This window comes from Xyrauchen texanus, chromosome 13, assembly GCF_025860055.1.
Source record: "Xyrauchen texanus isolate HMW12.3.18 chromosome 13, RBS_HiC_50CHRs, whole genome shotgun sequence".
Lineage (NCBI taxonomy): Eukaryota > Metazoa > Chordata > Actinopteri > Cypriniformes > Catostomidae > Xyrauchen > Xyrauchen texanus.
The window spans coordinates 17,534,145-17,553,222 of NC_068288.1; the positions used below are offsets into that span (position 1 = coordinate 17,534,145).

Here is a 19,078-nt window from a genome sequence, read left to right on the forward strand (position 1 = left end):
ACCCCTAACAGTATGGACCTCGTCGGGCCATTAGAACGGTCAGCACGCGGACATCACTTCGTGTTAGTCCTAGTGGATTACGCGACGCGATATCCAGAAGCAGTGCCTCTGAGCAACATCTCCGCACGTAGTGTTGCAGGGGCACTCTTCAAGATAATCTCCCGGGTGGGGATTCCGAAAGAAATCCTCACCGATCAAGGCACGACTTTCATGTCACGAACACTCCGCGAACTTTACGAGCTCTTGGGCATTAAGTCGATTCGCAATAGCGTTTACCATCCCCAGACAGATGGCCTAGTGGAACAATTTAATAAAACGCTCAAGAACATGATTCGTAAATTCGTACACGATGATGCTAGAAATTGGGATAAGTGGTTAGACCCCCTGTTGTTCGCAGTACGGGAGGTCCCGCAAGCCTCCACAGGGTTCTCCCCGTTTGAGCTGCTGTACGGGCGACGCCCACGCGGGGGTCCTTGACGTCATCCGTGAAGCTTGGGAGGAGGGACCTTCAAATAGCAAAAATGAAATTCAGTTCGTTCTCGATCTTAGAGCAAAACTCCACACACTGGGGCGACTAACACAGGAGAATTTGCTCCAGGCTCAAGAACGCCAACGCCGGCTGTATGACAGGGGTGCTCGGCTACGGGAATTTGCACTGGGAGATAAGGTACTTGTATTACTCCGACATCGGAGCTCTAAATTACTCGCCAAGTGGCAAGGGCCCTTTGAGGTCACACGACGAGTAGGGGATCTCGATTATGAAGTTAAACGTACCGATAGAGGGGGCGCACGCCAAATATAATCACCTCAACCTCCTGAAATTGTGGAGAGAAGAGGCGGCCTCTGTGACGTTGGCCACGGTAGTTCCGGAGAGGGCGGAGCTCGGACCGGAGGTAAACAAAGCCCACAATCTCAATATCCCGGTTGCTTGTGGAGACCACCTCTCACCGCGTTAACTCACAGAGGTTTCCGATTTACAAAAGGAATTTGCAGATGTGTTTCATCATACAGCACCACATCATACAGCACCACATCGAGACTGAGCTGGGCGTGGTGGTGCGTTGCCGCCCCTATCGTTTACCCGAACATAAAAAGAAAATAGTTCGGGAGGAATTAGATGCGATGCTTGATATGGGCGTAATAGAGGAATCCCACAGTGATTGGTCCAGCCCGGTTGTTCTTGTTCCTAAGAGTGATGGGTCTGTTCGATTCTGTGTGGATTACAGAAAAGTCAACGCGGTGTCTAAATTTGACGCGTACCCAATGCCCCGTGTTGATGAACTGCTCGATCGGTTAGGTACTGCTCGATTTTATTCGCCCTTGGATCTAACAAAGGGTTATTGGCAGATCCCCTTGACACCAATGTCCCGTGAGAAAACAGCCTTCACGATGCCGTTTGGATTACACCAATTTGTGACACTTCCTTTCAGTTTGTTTGGGGCACCAGCCACGTTTCAGCGACTCATGGATCGGATCCTCAGACCTCACACCGCTTACACATGCAACATCTGAGGGCCGTCCTGAGATCGCTGCGGCGGGCGGGGCTCACAGCAAACCCTAAGAAGTGCGCGATTGGGCATGTGGAGGTACGGTATCTGGGGTTCCACTTGGGTCATGGCCAGGTGCGTCCCCAAATTGATAAGACCGCGGCGGTTGCGACTTGCCCTAGACCTAAGACCAAAAAGGGGGTGAGGCAGTTCCTGGGGCTGGCTGGCTATTATAGAAGGTTTGTGCCTAATTATTCGGACGTCACCAGCCTGCTGACTGACCTCACTAAAAAGAGGGCTCCAGATCCGGTTCAATGGTCGGAGCAGTGCCAACAGGCGTTTATGCAGATTAAAGCCGCACTTTGTGGGGGGCCACTTCTTCATGCACCTGACTTCTCTCTCCCTTTTATTTTGCAGACGGATGCTTCAGACAGAGGGCTGGGGGCCGTACTCACGAGGTGGTGGAGGGGAGGAGCCCAGTGCTGTACATTAGCCGGAAGCTCTCTTTGAGGGAGACTAAATACAGCACCGTGGAGAAGGAGTGTTTGGCCATCAAGTGGGCGGTCCTCACCCTCCGGTATTACCTGCTGGGGCGGGCCTTCACCCTCTGCTCGGATCACGCCCCACTCCAGTGGCTCCACCGCATGAAAGATACTAACGCCCAGATCACCCGTTGGTACCTGGCTCTCCAGCCCTTTAAGTTCAAGGTGGTCCACAGACCGGGGGTGCAGATGGCTGTCGCCGACTTTCTCTCCAGAAATGAGGGGGGAGTGGTAGACAGGCCGGATGGCGCCCCATGTGGCAGCGGGGGCGTGGTCAAGCGCCCGTCCGGGAGAGGAAAGCGGTAAGGGCACTTACACCTGAGCTAAATTATGCCTAACACCTGTCTCTAATTCCAGTGAGCACGAGTAGAGCGGCATAAAAACAGACACAGAGCCTCCAGTGGGGGAGAGCCCCGACAAGCCAACTCAGTGCTATTATATTATATTGTATTGTGTTGTAGTGTATTGTTATAAGAAAGACGGCAATTAAAGCCTTACCTTTGGTTGAAGACTCGTTTCATGTCCTCCTTCCCATAAGGGTCGTTACAATAACAAATGGGCAAATCCAAAGAAGCGTAATACAGGGAAGCGTAAGGTCGAAGCCGGGAGATCAGAATATAACAAAGACAAACACGAGAGTAGTAGAAACAGGGGAAAGCTAGCGAAACACTAGAGCTGGCAAAGCGAAGGGGTAACTAAACAATAACCAACAAGTGTGGGGAGAAAGGGCAGAGTATATATAGAGGAAGTGAACTGTGCAGGTGAAACTAATACTCTGGTGATTGGGAGCGAGCGTGAGAGCTAGAGGGGGCGGGGTGAACTTGAGGATCAGAGTTCGTTACAAATATGCATGAAAGAAATTGACAGTGAAACTGTGGCAGAAATTGTCAGTATTGGACAAAATGCAAAAAATTAGACTGCACATGAATAATATATTTTCAGTATGTATTGTACAATTGAACTAAATCACAAATGCAACAAATTGCTGAATGCATGCAAATGCATATTTGAAGTGTTAACCACGTACAAGCCCCTCTGCACAGTTAACCCCCCCGTCCAATTTGGAAAACGTTGTCCCCATGTCCATAAATCCTGATGGCGGCCCTGCTGCTCACTAAGAATTTCAAAAATGTTTAGCAGTACACAAACATATAGATAGCCTTAAATCAAACACACATGGAGTAAAAGCCACTAAACTGAAATTACAATTTCATTGGGTCTTTAATAATCACATCAGCAGGCACAAATAATATCTAGGATTATAATTTTTTTTTTTTAAAAGACCAAGGGAGCCCAAGGATAAAGTTATTTGAATGGAGAGGGTCTGCACTGTGTTGGGAAACCAGTATGACCTCTGACCTCTCTCTTGCATGTGAAGTAAATACATGTTTCCGGAAAGTTCATCAAGAGAGGACTACAGTATTTCAAGTGACACTTCCAGTTATTTCAGCTCAACTCTTCCTAGAGACAGAGTGGTCCTCTATAAATATTACACACAAATCTATCAAATAAATGAATAAATATAAAAACTCCCATTTTTGTTTCTTAACCTGACACTGCACAGTGCAGGTAGGTCTATGTTTGTTGCATATGTCCTTCTTGGATTCAGTAATATATTAGTTCCCCAGACAATTAAAGTGTACTAAAATGAACTGCTTTAAGCTTTTTACAAGTTGTTGATATGTTGATAATGAAATCGTCTAGGTTACAGATGTAACCTGCATTCCCTGATGGAGAGAACGAGACGTTGTGTCGAAGAAGCTACACTAGGAGTCTCTCTTGAGAGTATTTTGCATCTCTGATCTATGAGAAAAGGCCAATGAGAAATTGGCAGACAGAATTTGCATGTCCTGCCCCGGACATACGGGTATAAAGGGAGGGAAATGCGTCTGTTTCATTCAGGATTTTTCTGAGGAGCCGACAATGAGGTTCGGCCGCAACAGTGGCTCGGTTCAGCGACGTGGCCGGGAGGACACAACATCCCGTTCCCTCCATCAGGGAATGGAGGTTACATCCGTAACCTAGACGTTCCCCGTCTGTCGCTCACGTCGCCGTTGTGTCGAAGAAGCGACACTAGGGGTCCAATTTAAATCACACCATGCGCTGAGCCGTGTACGTGTACTGCTGACACAGGAGCAGGCAGGTATTTTACGTGCCAAAGCGACCAGCTGTGCGAGGCTGCAAGTACCCTTCCCCAATGCCCCTCTCTGGTTCTTTACCCAATATAGGGGGGAACAAGGCGACGTGCCAAGCATGGGAGCAGGCCACGCCAGCCACACCTTTTCTCTCTCTATGTTTCTCGCATAGAGTTAAAGTGGCTGGGGCCATCTTAACGCTATCATACGCATCGGGGAAGGCAATCTTTCCCAGTTTTCCTATTCTTTCAGGAGGGAAAGACCCTGCAGAGACCACACCTGCCCAGACTGGGGGAGGTAAAGAGTGGTGAAATACATCACATGGGCTTTTAGGTCACATGTGGAGAATGGCGTGGTGGTAGATCCTACCTCATTGGGAGGGAGGAGTTGCAACAAACACGGCGACCGGGGGTCCATGAGGACTGCCCAAGGGAGACGCGGGTCCGCTCGCAAGGGGACCATACCACGGAAAATACACACAGGGGGAAAAGTCGACATGCCAGTCCTGTGGAGCACCTATTCCAGTACAGAGTAAATGGAGTACCCGCATTGGTCTTGATCGGCGAATTCCTCCGCTGAATTCACGGACCAGAGGGCTAGGGAGGAGTCATCCAGGCAGTCAAGTTCATGGGATCTCCTGGGGTAAAGGTGCAAAGTATTACCTCTGTGGAGGGAAAGGGCGCTATGTGCAAGCGGTCCACCCTTTACAGATTGTAAAATCTTGCAAAGGTATTGGGTGTTGCCCAACCCGCTGCTCTACATATGTCTGCTAGGGAGGTGCCCCTGGGGGGCACGGCTTGAGTGCGATAGGCCAACGTAATGGCGTCCACCACCCAGTGGGAAAGCCTCTGTTTGGAGACAGCGTTCGTTTTCCGCTGTCCACCAAAGCAGACAAAGAGCTGCTCAGAACGTCTAAAGCTCTGCGGTCCAAGTAGATAAGCAAAGTACGTACCGGACACAGCAACGAAGGGGCTGGGCCTGCCTCCTCCTGGGGCAGTGCTTGCAGATTCACTACCTGGTCCCAGAAGGGAGTGGGCACGTAGCCCGGTCACGCTCTTAGCATCACGTGTGTCTGCCGGACCGATCTCCAGGCAGTTGTCACTGACAGAGAACGCTGGCAGGTCCCCGAACCTTTTGATGGAGGCGAGTGCTCTTCAAGGAGAGAGCCCTAAGTCCGACTGATTCTAGCGGCTCGAAGGGGGGTCTCTGAAGGCCCAAGAAGACCACTGAGAGATCCCAGGAGGGGAACAGGCTCAGCCGAGAAGGAATTAACCTCCGGTCGCCTCTTAGGAACCTGATAATCAAGTTGTGCTTACCCAAAGACTTGCCGTCTACTGCATCGTGGTGGGCCACGATAGCAGCTACATACACCTTCAAGGTGGAGGGGACAGCCTCCCCTCCAACCTCTTCTGCAGGAATGAAAGCACTGACCTAACTGCGCACCTCTGTGGGTCTTCAGCCTGGGAAGAACACCAATTTGCGATCAAGCACCACTGCAGAGTGTGAATTTTCCTGGTAGAAGGGGCTCTGTCTTGGTTGAGCGTGTCTATGACAGCAGGTGGTAGATCAGCTAGATCTGCCACATCCCGTCCAGGGGCCAGACGTGGAGGTTCCAGAGGTCTGGGTGCGGATGCCAGAGCGTGCCCCGTCCCTGAGAAAGAAGGTCCTTCCTCTGGGGGATTTGCCAGGGAGGGGCTGTCGCGAGGAGTACGAGATCCGAGAACCAAGTCTGAGTGGGCCAATAGGGAGCCACTAGAATGACTTGTTCCCCGTCCTCCCTGATCTTGCACAGTACCTGTGCAAGCAGGCTCACTGGGGGAAATGCATACTTGCGCAACCCCATGGGCCAGCTGTGTGCCAGCGTGTCTGCCCCGAGGGGAGCCTCCGTTCAGGTGTACCAGAGCGGGCAGTGGGAGGTCTCTCGGGAGACGAACAGGTCTACCTGGGCCTTGCCGAACCGTTCCCAAATCAGCTGGACCGACTGGGGTGAAGCCTCCACTCTCCACTGGGCAAGCATTGTCGTGATAGCGCGTCCGCTACCACATTGAGGTTGCCTGGGATGTGAGTGGCACGCAGCGACTTGAGTTGCTGCTGGCTCCAAAGGAGGAGACGACGGGTGAGTTGTGACATGTGACGGGAGCATACACCGCCTTGGCGATTTATGTACGCTACCGTGGTGGTGCTGTCTGATCAGATCAAGACGTGTTTGCCCTGAATGAGTGGGAGAAACCTCCGCAGGGCAAAAAGTACAGCCAACAACTCTAGGCAGTTGATGTGCCAGCACAGCGGGGCCCCTTTCCAATGGCCCGCGGCTGCTTGCCCGTTGCACATGGCGCCCCAACCCAATTTGGAGGCGTCTGTGGTGACCAGGACGCGTCGGGACACCTGCTGCAAGGGGAATCCTGTCCGTAGAAAGCAGAGGTCTGTCCAGGGTTTGAAAGTTTGGTGGCAGGCGGGGGTGATGAACACATGGTGCATGCCACGGCGCCATCCCCAAATCAACTCCATCGCCAGCAGGGTCATCCTCAATCCAGTGGGAAGAAGGAGCGATGTGGGGGACGGCTGGAGTGGAGTTCCTTCTGGAGGAAGAAAAGCCACGACCGCAACGTTGCCATGGTCATGTTCTCGCAGTGAGAACATGAGCCATCCACAAACGCTGCCTCGGTGTGATCACTGCCCAGACACACGAGACAGCACCTGTGGCCGTCAGGAGCGGAGAGCACTCTACCGCATCCAGGAACTACACGGGCAGAAGGGCATCTTTATAAAGACACGTCCTGAAAAGGATGTTCAACGCCAGCTGTGCATATGCTCTATTAGAGAAATAACTCTTTTACTGCGCTATCGAAGCGCCCAGGGGCAAAACTGCACTGCCGTGCAGAGAAGGGAGAAAGCCGCTGATATGCACCGTAGATCCAACAGCAATCGCACTCGGCTCCAAAGAATATTTCTGAATGAAACAGATGCATTTCCCTCCCTTTATACCCGTATGTCTGGGGGCGGAACATGCACATTCTGTCTGCCAATTTCTCATTGGCCTTTTCTCATAGATCAGAGATGCAAAAGGCTCTCAAGAGAGACCCCTAGTGTCGCTTCTTCGACACAACGTCGAAGTGATCGACTGACGGGGAACAAAGTATTATTGTATTAAAATAATATTTATCATAAAAGAATGTCTTCTCTCTATCTTATACCATGCATTTGTCATGTACCTGAGGAACTTTAAATTATGTATATAAATATTTAATTTTGTACCTTGAAAAAATATAACAAAATGTGCAGACTGTCTATAAATTTTGCCATACAATTTTGACATGTATTTGTGTTCCTTTGATGAGAAAGGTATATTACCAAAAATTATTTTCATTTTCTTTCTTTTTCTAAAAAAAGGCTAAAACCCTGTGACAGGGTTAAGTCTGAACTCACACCAACCACTCTCAGCCTGTAAAAATAATGGTTCCACCCATATGTGACATTATTAACCAGAAGTGACATCTACTTATTAATTGCATACATGCTATGTGGTCTTCTGTCCTACACCACATGGACATGCACATAGACCACAGAGGCCATTTTGAGCAAACTGTCAAAAACATTTCTTCACTCTAACCCTCTTGACTGAGTTATTCACTACATTTATGAATATTCAAAAAAAAGATTGAATATTCAATATATTATACCTTACAAATTCTATATATTTACTTCAATGCAACATGGTGTTAAAAATATGGGGAAAAAGTAGCCTAGTGGTTTGAGAGTTGTGTTTGCCGAGCACAGCCCAACATGTTAAGAGTTAACTCAAAAAAGCTGGGGTTTTAGTTAAAAATCTGAATTAAATAAATTAAAACATCAAAATAATGAGACCACATACACACAATTTGCCTTTTTGTTCATCACAAAAAAATAAGAAACTGTCATAAATGCAATACTTGCAATACTTGTAGTCATTAAATTAGTTTGAGGGACATAGCAGTAAGTAGATGTTCTTTTTATAACAAGTATTGTGCAGAAACATTTTCAAAACACTTCCATTATGTCAGAAATGAGATTGAGAACAAAAATTATCAACATTAGAGAAAAATAATAAAGAGCTTTGATGCCTGAGGAGGAGAATATGATTTGTTGGACGTTTAATGTGTGCCTAATGTTGTGGAGTATTCAGAGAATGAATAAAATGTAGATGAAAAAAAAAATAAAAGAATTCAAAGTAAAAAAAAAAGACAGAATCCCAGTAATGACCCATGTGCAGGGCCATTACTTGAACTCACACACTGCAAGAAATTATTTTCTTAATTAGAATTTTTGTCTTGTTTTCCAGTAAAATATGTAAAGATTCTTAAAACAAGAAAATTGGCACAAGATAGTTTGTCTTGTTTTCAGAGAAATGTAACTAAATTAAGTGTGGTTTATTCTTAAAACAAGGAAAAACTATTTGCCCCAATAGCAGATTTTTTTGTCTTGTATGAAGCATACATTTACAAAATTGTATTGAAATTGTGCTTAGAATTAGCGCTCTCGTGAAAATTAGATTAGTATTCCACCACGTCTTATCTAATAGTGCTGCATGTAGTGACATTTTTTTTAATCAAAATTTCGTCAGTGCAATGATCATAAACACTTGATTCACAACAGTATGACCCATTGAGGAGACTAAGTCTATCCCTCACAGCCTCATTGTCATTCACATCAAAAATTTAAGATGGTGCTACTGTGAATAATGTCCATGCAGGCCACCAGCTAGACAAGCAACAAACACGCATAAACCAACCTGGACCATCTTGGAAATTCATGCAGATCTAAGCTGACATTTTCAGCAGGTTTGCCTCTGCTTCCATCTATCTCAAGTTGAATATGGCTTCAGAAAACAACCCAACTGAGCATGACCCTTGCACAATTCTATTGCAGAATTCAGATGCACTTGAGTACAACAGAAACATATCTCTATCACACACACAGGATGGGTCAGGGAGCCAGTCAAAACACTCTGTAGTGGGCCAGAGACTCTGGAGCACCTATTCGTCACCATTTTAACAGCCCCTCTCGCTCCTGCATGGACTGCTAGTTTGGACCAATGGTATGGGTATGACCCTTCTGAAGCTATAGACACAGCACTACTTCTGTGTTAAAGCTCCAAGAGCTCTCCAATAAGGATGGGTCACAGGACCTGTAGGAAGGATCCAGGTATTGGGATCTGACCACATGTCAGGAATAGATCCCACAGTGAATGAAGCCAGTTTAGAATTGTATAACACTAAGATAAAACAAAGGGTATTGTAAATTGGCAAAGTTTATTAAACAGTGTACACACATATATTTGGTTTAGTATAAATTATGATTTGTGGAACCATATGTTAGTGTTCAAGTCAAAATAAAAAAATAAAACCTCTCTCTATTCACACAGAGTACATAACATCTTAAATGTCAGTTCAAGGGGATATCATTGTGGTAGCAGATGGAAGGAAGGTTGTGAGGCAGGCTTCCTGTCCAAAAACTTAATGGATAGGAAGGAAGCAAAACTGTCACACTCACAACACACAACTATAGATAGATGATGCCTTTTGCTGTGATCATGAAGTGTATTGGGTAATTACAAGACTGTAAAAACCAAGATTTTATAAATCACTTATTATTTATAATTATATATAAAAACTTTAGCTGATCTCCCTTGTGATACAGTGAATACACAAGCCAATAAATCAACTAAGCCAAATGCATAAAAACAAAAACAAAAATCACATATATATATATATATATATATATATATATATATATATATATATATATATATATATATATATATATATATATATTACTAATGAGATTCTTTTGTCTTATTTTTTAGTAAAATATAAAAACGTCCATAATTTACAAACCCCTCATGCCCCTAAAATTAATCCCTATAACTCCAGTTGTTAAATTAATGTCTACTGAAGCGATATAATAGGTGTGGGTGAAAATCTGATCAAAATATATGTCCTTTTTTGTTTTGTTTTTTGAAGAGCAAATAGTTTTCCTAAAAATGTATGTCCTCATTTGGTGATAGCGGGAATAAGTTCTGAAATTTTAAATAATACAGAAAGTCAGATTTTTTTATTAAATAGTTTATAATGTTTCTAGGAGTGTTGGTTATTCATGTTTTTGAGAAGTTACAGATGTTATAGCTGATTTTCTGTTAAGCCATAAGATTTCGGAATAATGTGTATTGGGTAAAGCACAAATAAAAAACTATAAAAAAAATGATTTGACTTGTTACAATGTTGTTCCCCGTCTGTCACTCACTCGACGTTGTGTCAATGAGTTGACACTAGGGGTCGCTCCTGCGGAGCCCATACATGTCTGATCTTGAGAAAAGGCCAATGAGAATTGTCATGTGGAATTTGGATGCCACTCCCCCGGACATACGGATATAAAAGGAGTGACGCTGCACATCCACATCAGATTTCTTCTTCGGTGCTAAGAGAGCAGTCACAGAGCTTAATTCCTCTGCCGTCTTCATCATCTCTACAAAGCTGTTGGGTCTACGGTGCTTTCCAGCGGTTCTCCCCCTCGCACACTGCGATGTGCTGAGCATACACCCCTGGTCACTTCAGCAGCAGAGAAAAAAAAGAGCTCACGGAGTGAATAACTTCATTATATATATATATATATAAACACAAATAAAAGAGTATATTTCTCTAAAAGAGTGGCGCAAACGGTGAAGCGTCTTTTTCAAGATGTCTTTCCGTTTGTGTGTATTTCCTGGTTGCGGTCGTTGTCTCTCCCCGTCTGATGGCCACGATCGCTGCCTCTCGTGTCTGGGTGCTACCCACGCGGAGTCAGCGTTAGTGGATGTCCTCACTGCGAGTGGCTGTCACAGATGCCTTGGCACACAGCTGGCCCCCTGGGATTCGCAAGTATGCGTTTCCCCCAGTGAGCCTACTTGCACAGATGTTGTGCAAAGTCAGAGAGGACGGGGAACAGGTCCTCTTAGTGGCCCCTTATTGGCCCTACCGGATTTGGTTCTCGGAACTCACGCTCCTCGCGACAGCCCCCCCCCTGGCAAATTCCCCTGAGGAAGGACCTTCTTTCTCAGGGACGGAGCACCATCTGGCACCTGCGACCAGACCTCTGGAATCTCAATGTCTGGCCCTTGGACGGGATGTGGTAGACTTAGGTGGCCTACCACCCATGGTGGTAGACACGATCACTCAGGCGAGAGCCCCCTCAACAAGGTGCGTTTACGGCCTGAAGTGGAATCTGTTCGCTCAGTGGAGTTCTTCCCGTGGTGAAGACCCCAGAGATTTTCTCCAGGAAAAGTTGGAGGGCCGGCTGTCCCCCTCCACCTTGAAGGTATATGTACCCCCTATATCGGCACATCACGATACAGTGGAAGGTAAGTATTTAGGGAAGCAGAATTTGGTCATCAGGTTCCTGAGTGGCGCTGCAGGTGTTCTCTGTCAGCGAACTGTGCCAAGAGTTCAGTCCGCCTTACTCTCACATTATCCTGAGACCCCAACTGGGCTATGTGCCCAAGGATCCCACGACCCCTTTTTGGGATCAGGTGGTGAACCTGCAAGCGCTGCCCCATGAGGAGGCAGACCCAGCCTTGGCATTGCTGTGTCCGGTGCGAGCTCTTCGCATCTACTTGGACTGCACACAGAGCTTCAGAAGCTCCGAGCAGCTCTTGTTTGCTTCTGCGGACAGCGGAAGGGAAGCGCTGTCTCCACACAGAGGATTGCCCACTGGGTCGTCGATGCCATCACCATGGCATACCACGGCCAGCACCTGCCACCCCCTGCTGGACTATGAGCCTATTCTACCAGGGGCATTGCGGCTTCTTGGGCGTTGTCTCAATGCGCCTCTCTAGCAGACATATGTAGAGCTGCGGGTTGGGCAACACCTTACACCTTTGCAAGGTTCTATAACCTCAGGGTTGAGCCAGTTTCATCCCGTGTGTTATCAGGTGACACAAACAGGTAAGTTCGGGTCAGCTGGCCGGGTGTATTGCTTGTGCATAGTGCCTTTCCCCTCCCTTGAGGCGAAGACGTGCGTTCTTTCCCCAGTTGCGTTCGCAAGAAGGGTGAACCCTGGACGTTCTTCCTCCCTAGCCTAGCGGCCGTTGAGTCTTCGGGCGTCACCAGGCCCCCATACTGAGGTAAGTGCTCCACATGTGCTGGTTGTCCCCCTGTGCAACCCTGTCTGATGTATATTCTGCAAAATGGTTTCCCTGCCGGTAAACCGCGTCTTCCTTGAACAGAGGGCCCTCTGCCCTTGGTCGCCGTTTTTGTAGTAACTCCTCCCCCATTGGGTAGGATCTACCATGACGCCGCTCCACACGATGTGCTTCCGCTCCTAACTGGTAAGACCGTGTGTGTATTCCACCTAACCCCTCCCCCCCATCTCGGGGCCGGGTGTGGTCTCCGCGGTGTCCTCCTCTTTGGATGGACCCCCCCCCCAGGTTGGACCATATATTTGGCCCCCAGCCGAACGTTTCCATTCCTTTTACAGGGGAGAGTAATAGAGAGAAGGCCCCAGCTGGGCCAGCCAGTCCTTATACTTCTGAGCAGTTAGCCATTCCCCTAGTTGCAGGGGACCGCTTCATGCCTGCTAGTGTGTTGGGGTAGTTATGCGACGGCTTGCTGCGCTGGCTACGAGGCACACAGAGGTATGCCCATAACGCACCGCCAGTCTGCGTAACTCGGTTCAGCTCTTGTGGCATTTTCCATGGGGACCCCTAGTGTCAACACATCGACACAACGTCGAGTGAATGACAGGCGGGGAACGTCTCGGTTACTGACGTAACCTCCATTCCCTGATGGAGGGAACTAGACGTTGTGTTCCTCCAGCCACAATACTGAACCAACCGCTGAAAGTGCCAGGTCTTTGTCTCGGCTCCTCAGGGCGATACCTGATGTGGATGTGCAGCGTCACTCCTTTAATACCCGTATGTCTGGGGGAGTGGCATACAAATTCCACACGCCAATTCTCATTCGCCTTTTCTTAAGATCAGAGATGTCTGGGCTCCGCAGGAGCGACCCCCAGTGTCAACACATCGACACAACGTCTCGTTCCCTCCATCAGGGAACGGAGGTTACGTCAGTAATGGCCAGCATCCCCCAATCACTGCCAACCATGTTATAATAAATTTTGTATCATGAATTTTGAATCTATGTATTGATTAACAGGGGGGCTGGGAAGAGAAATCGGCCCTGGGTTTTATATAGAAACTATAGGATGCTCCCTTGCTCTCTATTAAGTGAATGACTTAACCTCCAGGGTGCTGTCTGTCTGTATTGGTTTCAGTTTGAAATGCACCTTATTTTCATCCAAACTCCATTTACAGCCACTGAAAGCTAAATTTTCTAGCTTTTGGATGCACCCCTTGATTCTCAGTGTGATTTCTAATGGAATAATAGTCCTATGGTTCTCATCTGTGTTTAACAGCGTGCTGTTTCACGATAAATTAATAAAATGTTAAAAATGGCACTTCAGATGAACCTAGAGACTGTAGTCTTTTGACTTAAAAAGGTTTAAATGTAAAAACTTGAGGTTTCTTAGCAAATGTAGTTTTGTTGATGTTTCTCCCAAAGACAAACTCCGCTGTCATCGGTGCTATGTTGTTTTGTCACATTATTCGGTGCATCAAAACTCTTTGATGGCAGCCCAGAGTGTCCTGAATTTAGATCAGTCAGTTTAAATGAAATTAAATTATGCATAGCGTATAGCAAAGACAAAACAATGTACGCACACAAGTATGTGTGGATTGCAGGAGGTTAATCTGAATACATATTAAAATGGTATTTTTGTTTTCAAAACATCCACACTGACATTTTCAAAAATGTTCAAAAAGTTGCTCGTCCACACTGAAACGTATGAAACCGCTTCAATCACCTTACTGCGCATGCGAAAAAGAAAAAACACAGAAGCATGGCCCTCAGCCATTACCATGTACAGTCTGACATACAAGTGTCCTCATGTTCCACCGCAAGACACCAATTCAGAGTAAACTTTTATTTGTCAAGCTGGTTCCCGCCTCCTCCTTTTCATTAATCCCTTTACACTTGTATAAGTGTAACTGGAACTGCTCGACCTGCCCTGAGCAGGATTGGAACCGGTGTCAGCCAGCATGGGAGGCCGGCATGCTAACGAGGAGGCTAAAGGCTACAGCCTCTAGCGTCAGTCGCTAGTGTGCCTCGAGGCTAGGGGAGTGAAGTTTACACATACCGCACAGCTATCACATACCAGCTGGCTCCTACACAAGTTAACATTTATCTTTAACAATCCAATCAATGTAGATAGCAGGCACAAAACGCCACTACAACATGGGCCGCCATCTTGATTGTTTTGGGTTCGATGGATCACGTGACTCTGTCACATGACAACAAATACGTAATGATTTGATTGCATTAAAAACAAGCTGATTTGATTGCATTAAAATAGTTTTAATGCAATCTTCATTAAATTTGTTACATTCAATGCTTATAAATGTTGCTTAATTTTAAGAATTTTGGTTAATACACACAAGGGTTGTCAAGCCACCCGTGGACATGGTGCATGGAGGACATGGTGCATTGGTAGATCCTGCCTGACAAGGGAGGAGTTGCTACAGACACGGCGACCGGGGGACAGCGAGGACTGCCCAAGGGAGACGCGGGCCCTGCCAGTGGGGGGACCGTACCGTGGAAAATACGTCACAGGGAGTTGCCTGAAACGGGAACTATGCCTGTGGAGCCCAAGCCCAACACGGAGCACTCCCAGAGGGCTAGGGAGGAAGAGCATCCAGGAAGCGAGAGCTTGCTGGCTCACCTGAGAAAGTAGGCGCACTGGATCAGCTTGGTGAAGGGCGCAAGGTGCAAGCAGAACACCCAGTCGGTTGTTTCGTATTACCGAGTTCTACCGGCTTAGACCTGTCAAAGCAGGGGATGAGACCGACTCAACCCTGAGGTTGTAGAACCTAGCAAAGATGTTGGGTGTTGCCCAGCCCGCCGCTCTGCAGATGTCTGCTAAGGAGGTGCCGTGGAATGCCACACTTCGCATAGAGTGTACTCGAACCCGCAAGGGGGGGGGCATGGCCTGGGTGTGATAGGCTAGGGAAATAGTGTCAACAACCCAATGAGCTAACCTCTGTTTAGAAATGGCATTCCCTTTCCACTGTCCGCCAAATCAGACTAAGAGCTGCTCAGAGCATCTAGAGCCCTGCGTGCGGTCCACATGGGTATGCAAAGCACGTACCGGACACAGCAACGAAGAGACTGGATCTGCCTCCTCCCAAAGCTTTGCATGCAGGTTCACAACCTAAACCCTGAAGGGGGGTCAAAGGAACCTTGGGCACGTAGCCCGGTCGTGGTCTTAGGATGAGGTGAGCATCTGCCGGACTGAACTCCAGGCAAGTCTCGCTGACAGAGAACGCTTGCAGGTCCCCAATCTTCTTGATGGAAGCAAGCGTGGTCAGGAGGGCCATCTTCAAGGAGAGGGCTTTGAGCTTGACTGAATCAAGCGGCTCGAAGGGGGTGTCTCTGAAGGCCTGAGAGGACCACTGAGAGATCCCAGGAGGGGAACAGGCTTGGCCGGGAAGGGTTCAACCTCCAGGCACCTCTTAAGGAACCTGATAATCAAGTCCAAGGGACTTGCCGTCTGCTGCATCATGGTGGGCTGCGATAGCAATGACACACACCTTCAAGGTGGAGGGGGACAGCCTCCCCTCCAGCCACTCCTGCATGAATGAAGCACTGACCAAACTGCATATCTCTGTGGGTCTTCAGATCTCGAAGAACACCAATTTGCAAACAGACGCCACTTGTGGGCATAAAGTTAAAGGAGGTCCTTCCTCAGGGGAATTTGCCAGGAAGGTGCTGTCTCGAGGAGTGTGAGATCCGAGAACCAGGTCCAGGTGGGCCAATAAGGAGCCACCAAGGTGACCTGTTCCTCGTCCTCCCTGACCTTCCACAGCACCAGTGCAAGAAGGCTCACTGGGGGAAATGCGTACTTGCGCAGCCCCCAGGGCCAGCTGTGTGCCAGCGCATCTGTGCCGAGAGGGGCCTCCATTAGGGAGAACCAGAGCGGGCAGTGGGAGTTGTCTTGGGGGGGTCAATCTGTGCCCTGCTGAAGTGGCCCCAAATCAGCTGGACCACCTGTGGGTGGAGCCTCCACTCTCCGCTGAGAGAGACCTGTCGCGACAGCGCATCGCCAGGGATATGAGTGGCAAGTAGCGACCTGAGTCGCAGTTGACTCCAAAGGAGGAGATGGCGGGCGAGTTGTGACATGTGACGGGAGCGTACGGCGCCATGGCGATTTATGTACGCTACCGTGGCGGTGCTGTCTGAACGGATCAAGATGTGCTTGCCCTGAATCAGCAGGAGAAGGCAGTTGATGTGCCAGCGCAGGTGGGGCCCCGTCCAGGAGCCAGCGGCTGCGTGCCCGTAGCACCTGGCGCCCGAACCCAGTTGAGAGGCGTCTGTGGTGACCACGACACGTCTGGACACCTGCTGTAGGGGGACTCCTGTCCGCAGAAAACAGAGGTCTGTCCAAGGGTTGAAAGTCTGATGGCAGGAACCGTAAGAAGGGTCGGTGTCGAGGCAGAATGGAGATGTGGAGCGAATACCGCTGCCACGAGGCAGGAGCCTGGCAAATTGAATTGCGTAGCCGAGTCGGATGGTCCTGGCCAGCCATCGCGACGGCTGGAAAGTGCAAGCCATGCATCTAAGCTCCATGCGAGGGGCACTAACGGGACAATTGTTTGGACGTACCGGGTGGGGCCTCACGATGGGGGGGAGCATGTAATAGTGCGTCGGGAGGCAAAGGTGTGTCCCAAAGCTTGAGTGCTGAGAAAAAACTCAAAAGCACTTACCTACTCCGTGCACCCGGCAGGGGGCGGGTTATAGACAGACAAGTCCTGCAGGGACGTCCTTGAGACTCGTCAGCGTTGGCCTGCCGGGGCTGGGCAGTCGTGTGTCCAGAGACGAGATGGCCAATGGTTATTATAACCATTTACTTTAAACGTCTAGCATAAACAGCCTTTTTGTTTTATAGTTTGAACAACAAATAGAATTACGTTTTTGAGATACTCCTGAGTGTTTAGTCATAGCAGCTGTACTGACTTTCATGACCACTTCCCTTCTCAATCAGACCAGTTATTTTCTGCCTCAGGTCCTCTGTGACCCTAAGTTACCACAGTATGTTTATGACTGAGTGCAGGCTGTCTGAAGCACAGCTGGACTGAAAGGCTCCAGTCCAGACAGAGTAATAGGCCTGTGGCTGCCTCACAGCTTTCTTCCACTCATGGCTCATTTGCATCTTGTTCATTTCTCAGGGACAGTACAGGGTCAAAATTCAGTTTAAGTTCAGTGTCCAGCAGAGATCAAACTACATCTACCAACATGGTAGTTGGAACCATTTTAATGGCTACTGGGATTTAGCACCCATTACTTTATATCAAAGAATACATAGCGAAACAGTCACTTTACTGACACTTTTACCAATGCAGAGCATTGAACAAAAATAAATTAGGTTTCTTTGGGAAAGACATGGCACAAAGTGAAATATATAATAATACAGTAGATATCAATATTGCACTATCATTATGTAACGTCACCTAATTGAGATTTATGAACTAAGTTGATAAGATTTATAATGTTTCTCCCCACTTTTTAGACATTTCAAATGCTCCTGTCTACCAGCAGGTGCTAACTGGACAGTAAAACATTGACCCCTTGGATCCAACCACAAAAGAGTAGGGAACCTCAGGATAGACCAGTAAAGCAAATAATGCTTAAAAAATTAAGTGCACTAGTATTGTTTCAAAAATATTGAATTTACTCAGAAATATTAAAAAGAATTGTTATCAGTAACAGAAGAAAATGGACCAACTGTGAGGTTTCCTTATAGCATCATTCCTCAGATAAATGTAGCTCTCAGAAAACATTTGTGTCATTGGCTTAGTACTTACGATGTCCATCAGCACCAGGAGATTTCAGGCCGGCATGATTAGATGATGGACACCTTGTCACAACAAGTGGATGATGACTGTCATGAACTCTGATGTCTGTTGCTTTGGTGATGCTGATTTCAGGCTCTCTCGCCAATCCGTCTCCAGGGCTCGGTGGTTCGCTTCTCCTGAAAGTGGTCTCTGGGAGTTTAGCGCTTGCGTGTGGAGCAATGTTAGAAGCTGCACGTGTGATGGGAGCAATGGTTTCAAGTGTCTTGCTGAAGGTGACAGAGTGCTTCTGCATCTCAGGGGTCTTACTGTGGCCCAAGACATCTGGCCTCTTCAGACCAAACCGAGCTGTGCCAGGACTGGGACACAATAACACTAGAGTTACATTTCAGCTATTACAAAAACTGGGACAAATCTGGATTGAATTCTGAGAACAGACTTAAATCTAGTGATAGACCAATATATTGGTCAGGCCGATTAGTCAGCCAATATTTGGCCATTTGGCCAAGATTATAGGCATTGGCCGATAACCATGTTCACGTGGCCGATTAACAAGTGTTAACTTTCCCTTATTACTGTTATAAAATCTACTAATAGATTTGTTAATGAATAGAAAACAATCTGTTTTAAACTTTTGTTTTGTTTTTTTGTTTTTGTTGCAGAAATTGTGTGTACTCCCAATTTGCTGTTGTTTTTCTATGCATTTCTATTGGCCATCCTGTTTGCTTGATATCAATTTTGCATCGGCCACTAATAAAATTAATATTTGTTCTAAATGAAAAACAGGGAGAGCTCAGAGGAACTTCAAATAGTTTTTGGTTTTCCCTCATACTGTAAATCCTAAAAAAAAAGTGGATTCCAGACACAAACCAGTTTGATGATGACTTGAGCTGTGCTGTTGTGAGTCAAGTGTTATTTTATTCTGGCTGTGATATATCATTTGTCGTCATTCAGCTCTCACTCAGGAATGAGTTTTCAATGCAAAACCACACAACCTTAATT

The 19,078-nt window shown here is 47.4% G+C and overlaps 1 protein-coding gene across 2 annotated transcripts in view; it reads right to left on the minus strand.

Annotated features, from left to right (window-relative positions):
* septin9b (septin 9b) overlaps positions 1-19,078 on the minus strand; it is a 113,061-nt gene that overhangs the window by 68,486 nt on the left and 25,497 nt on the right. Inside the window, exon 3 of one of the 2 annotated variants that reach the window (XM_052140652.1) lies at positions 18,089-18,435. The exons of the other annotated variant lie outside the window; for it this stretch is intronic. Within the exon in view, the coding sequence (XP_051996612.1) occupies positions 18,089-18,435 (347 nt within the window). The remainder of the gene's footprint in view (positions 1-18,088; positions 18,436-19,078) is intronic. 2 annotated transcript variants of the gene reach the window in all.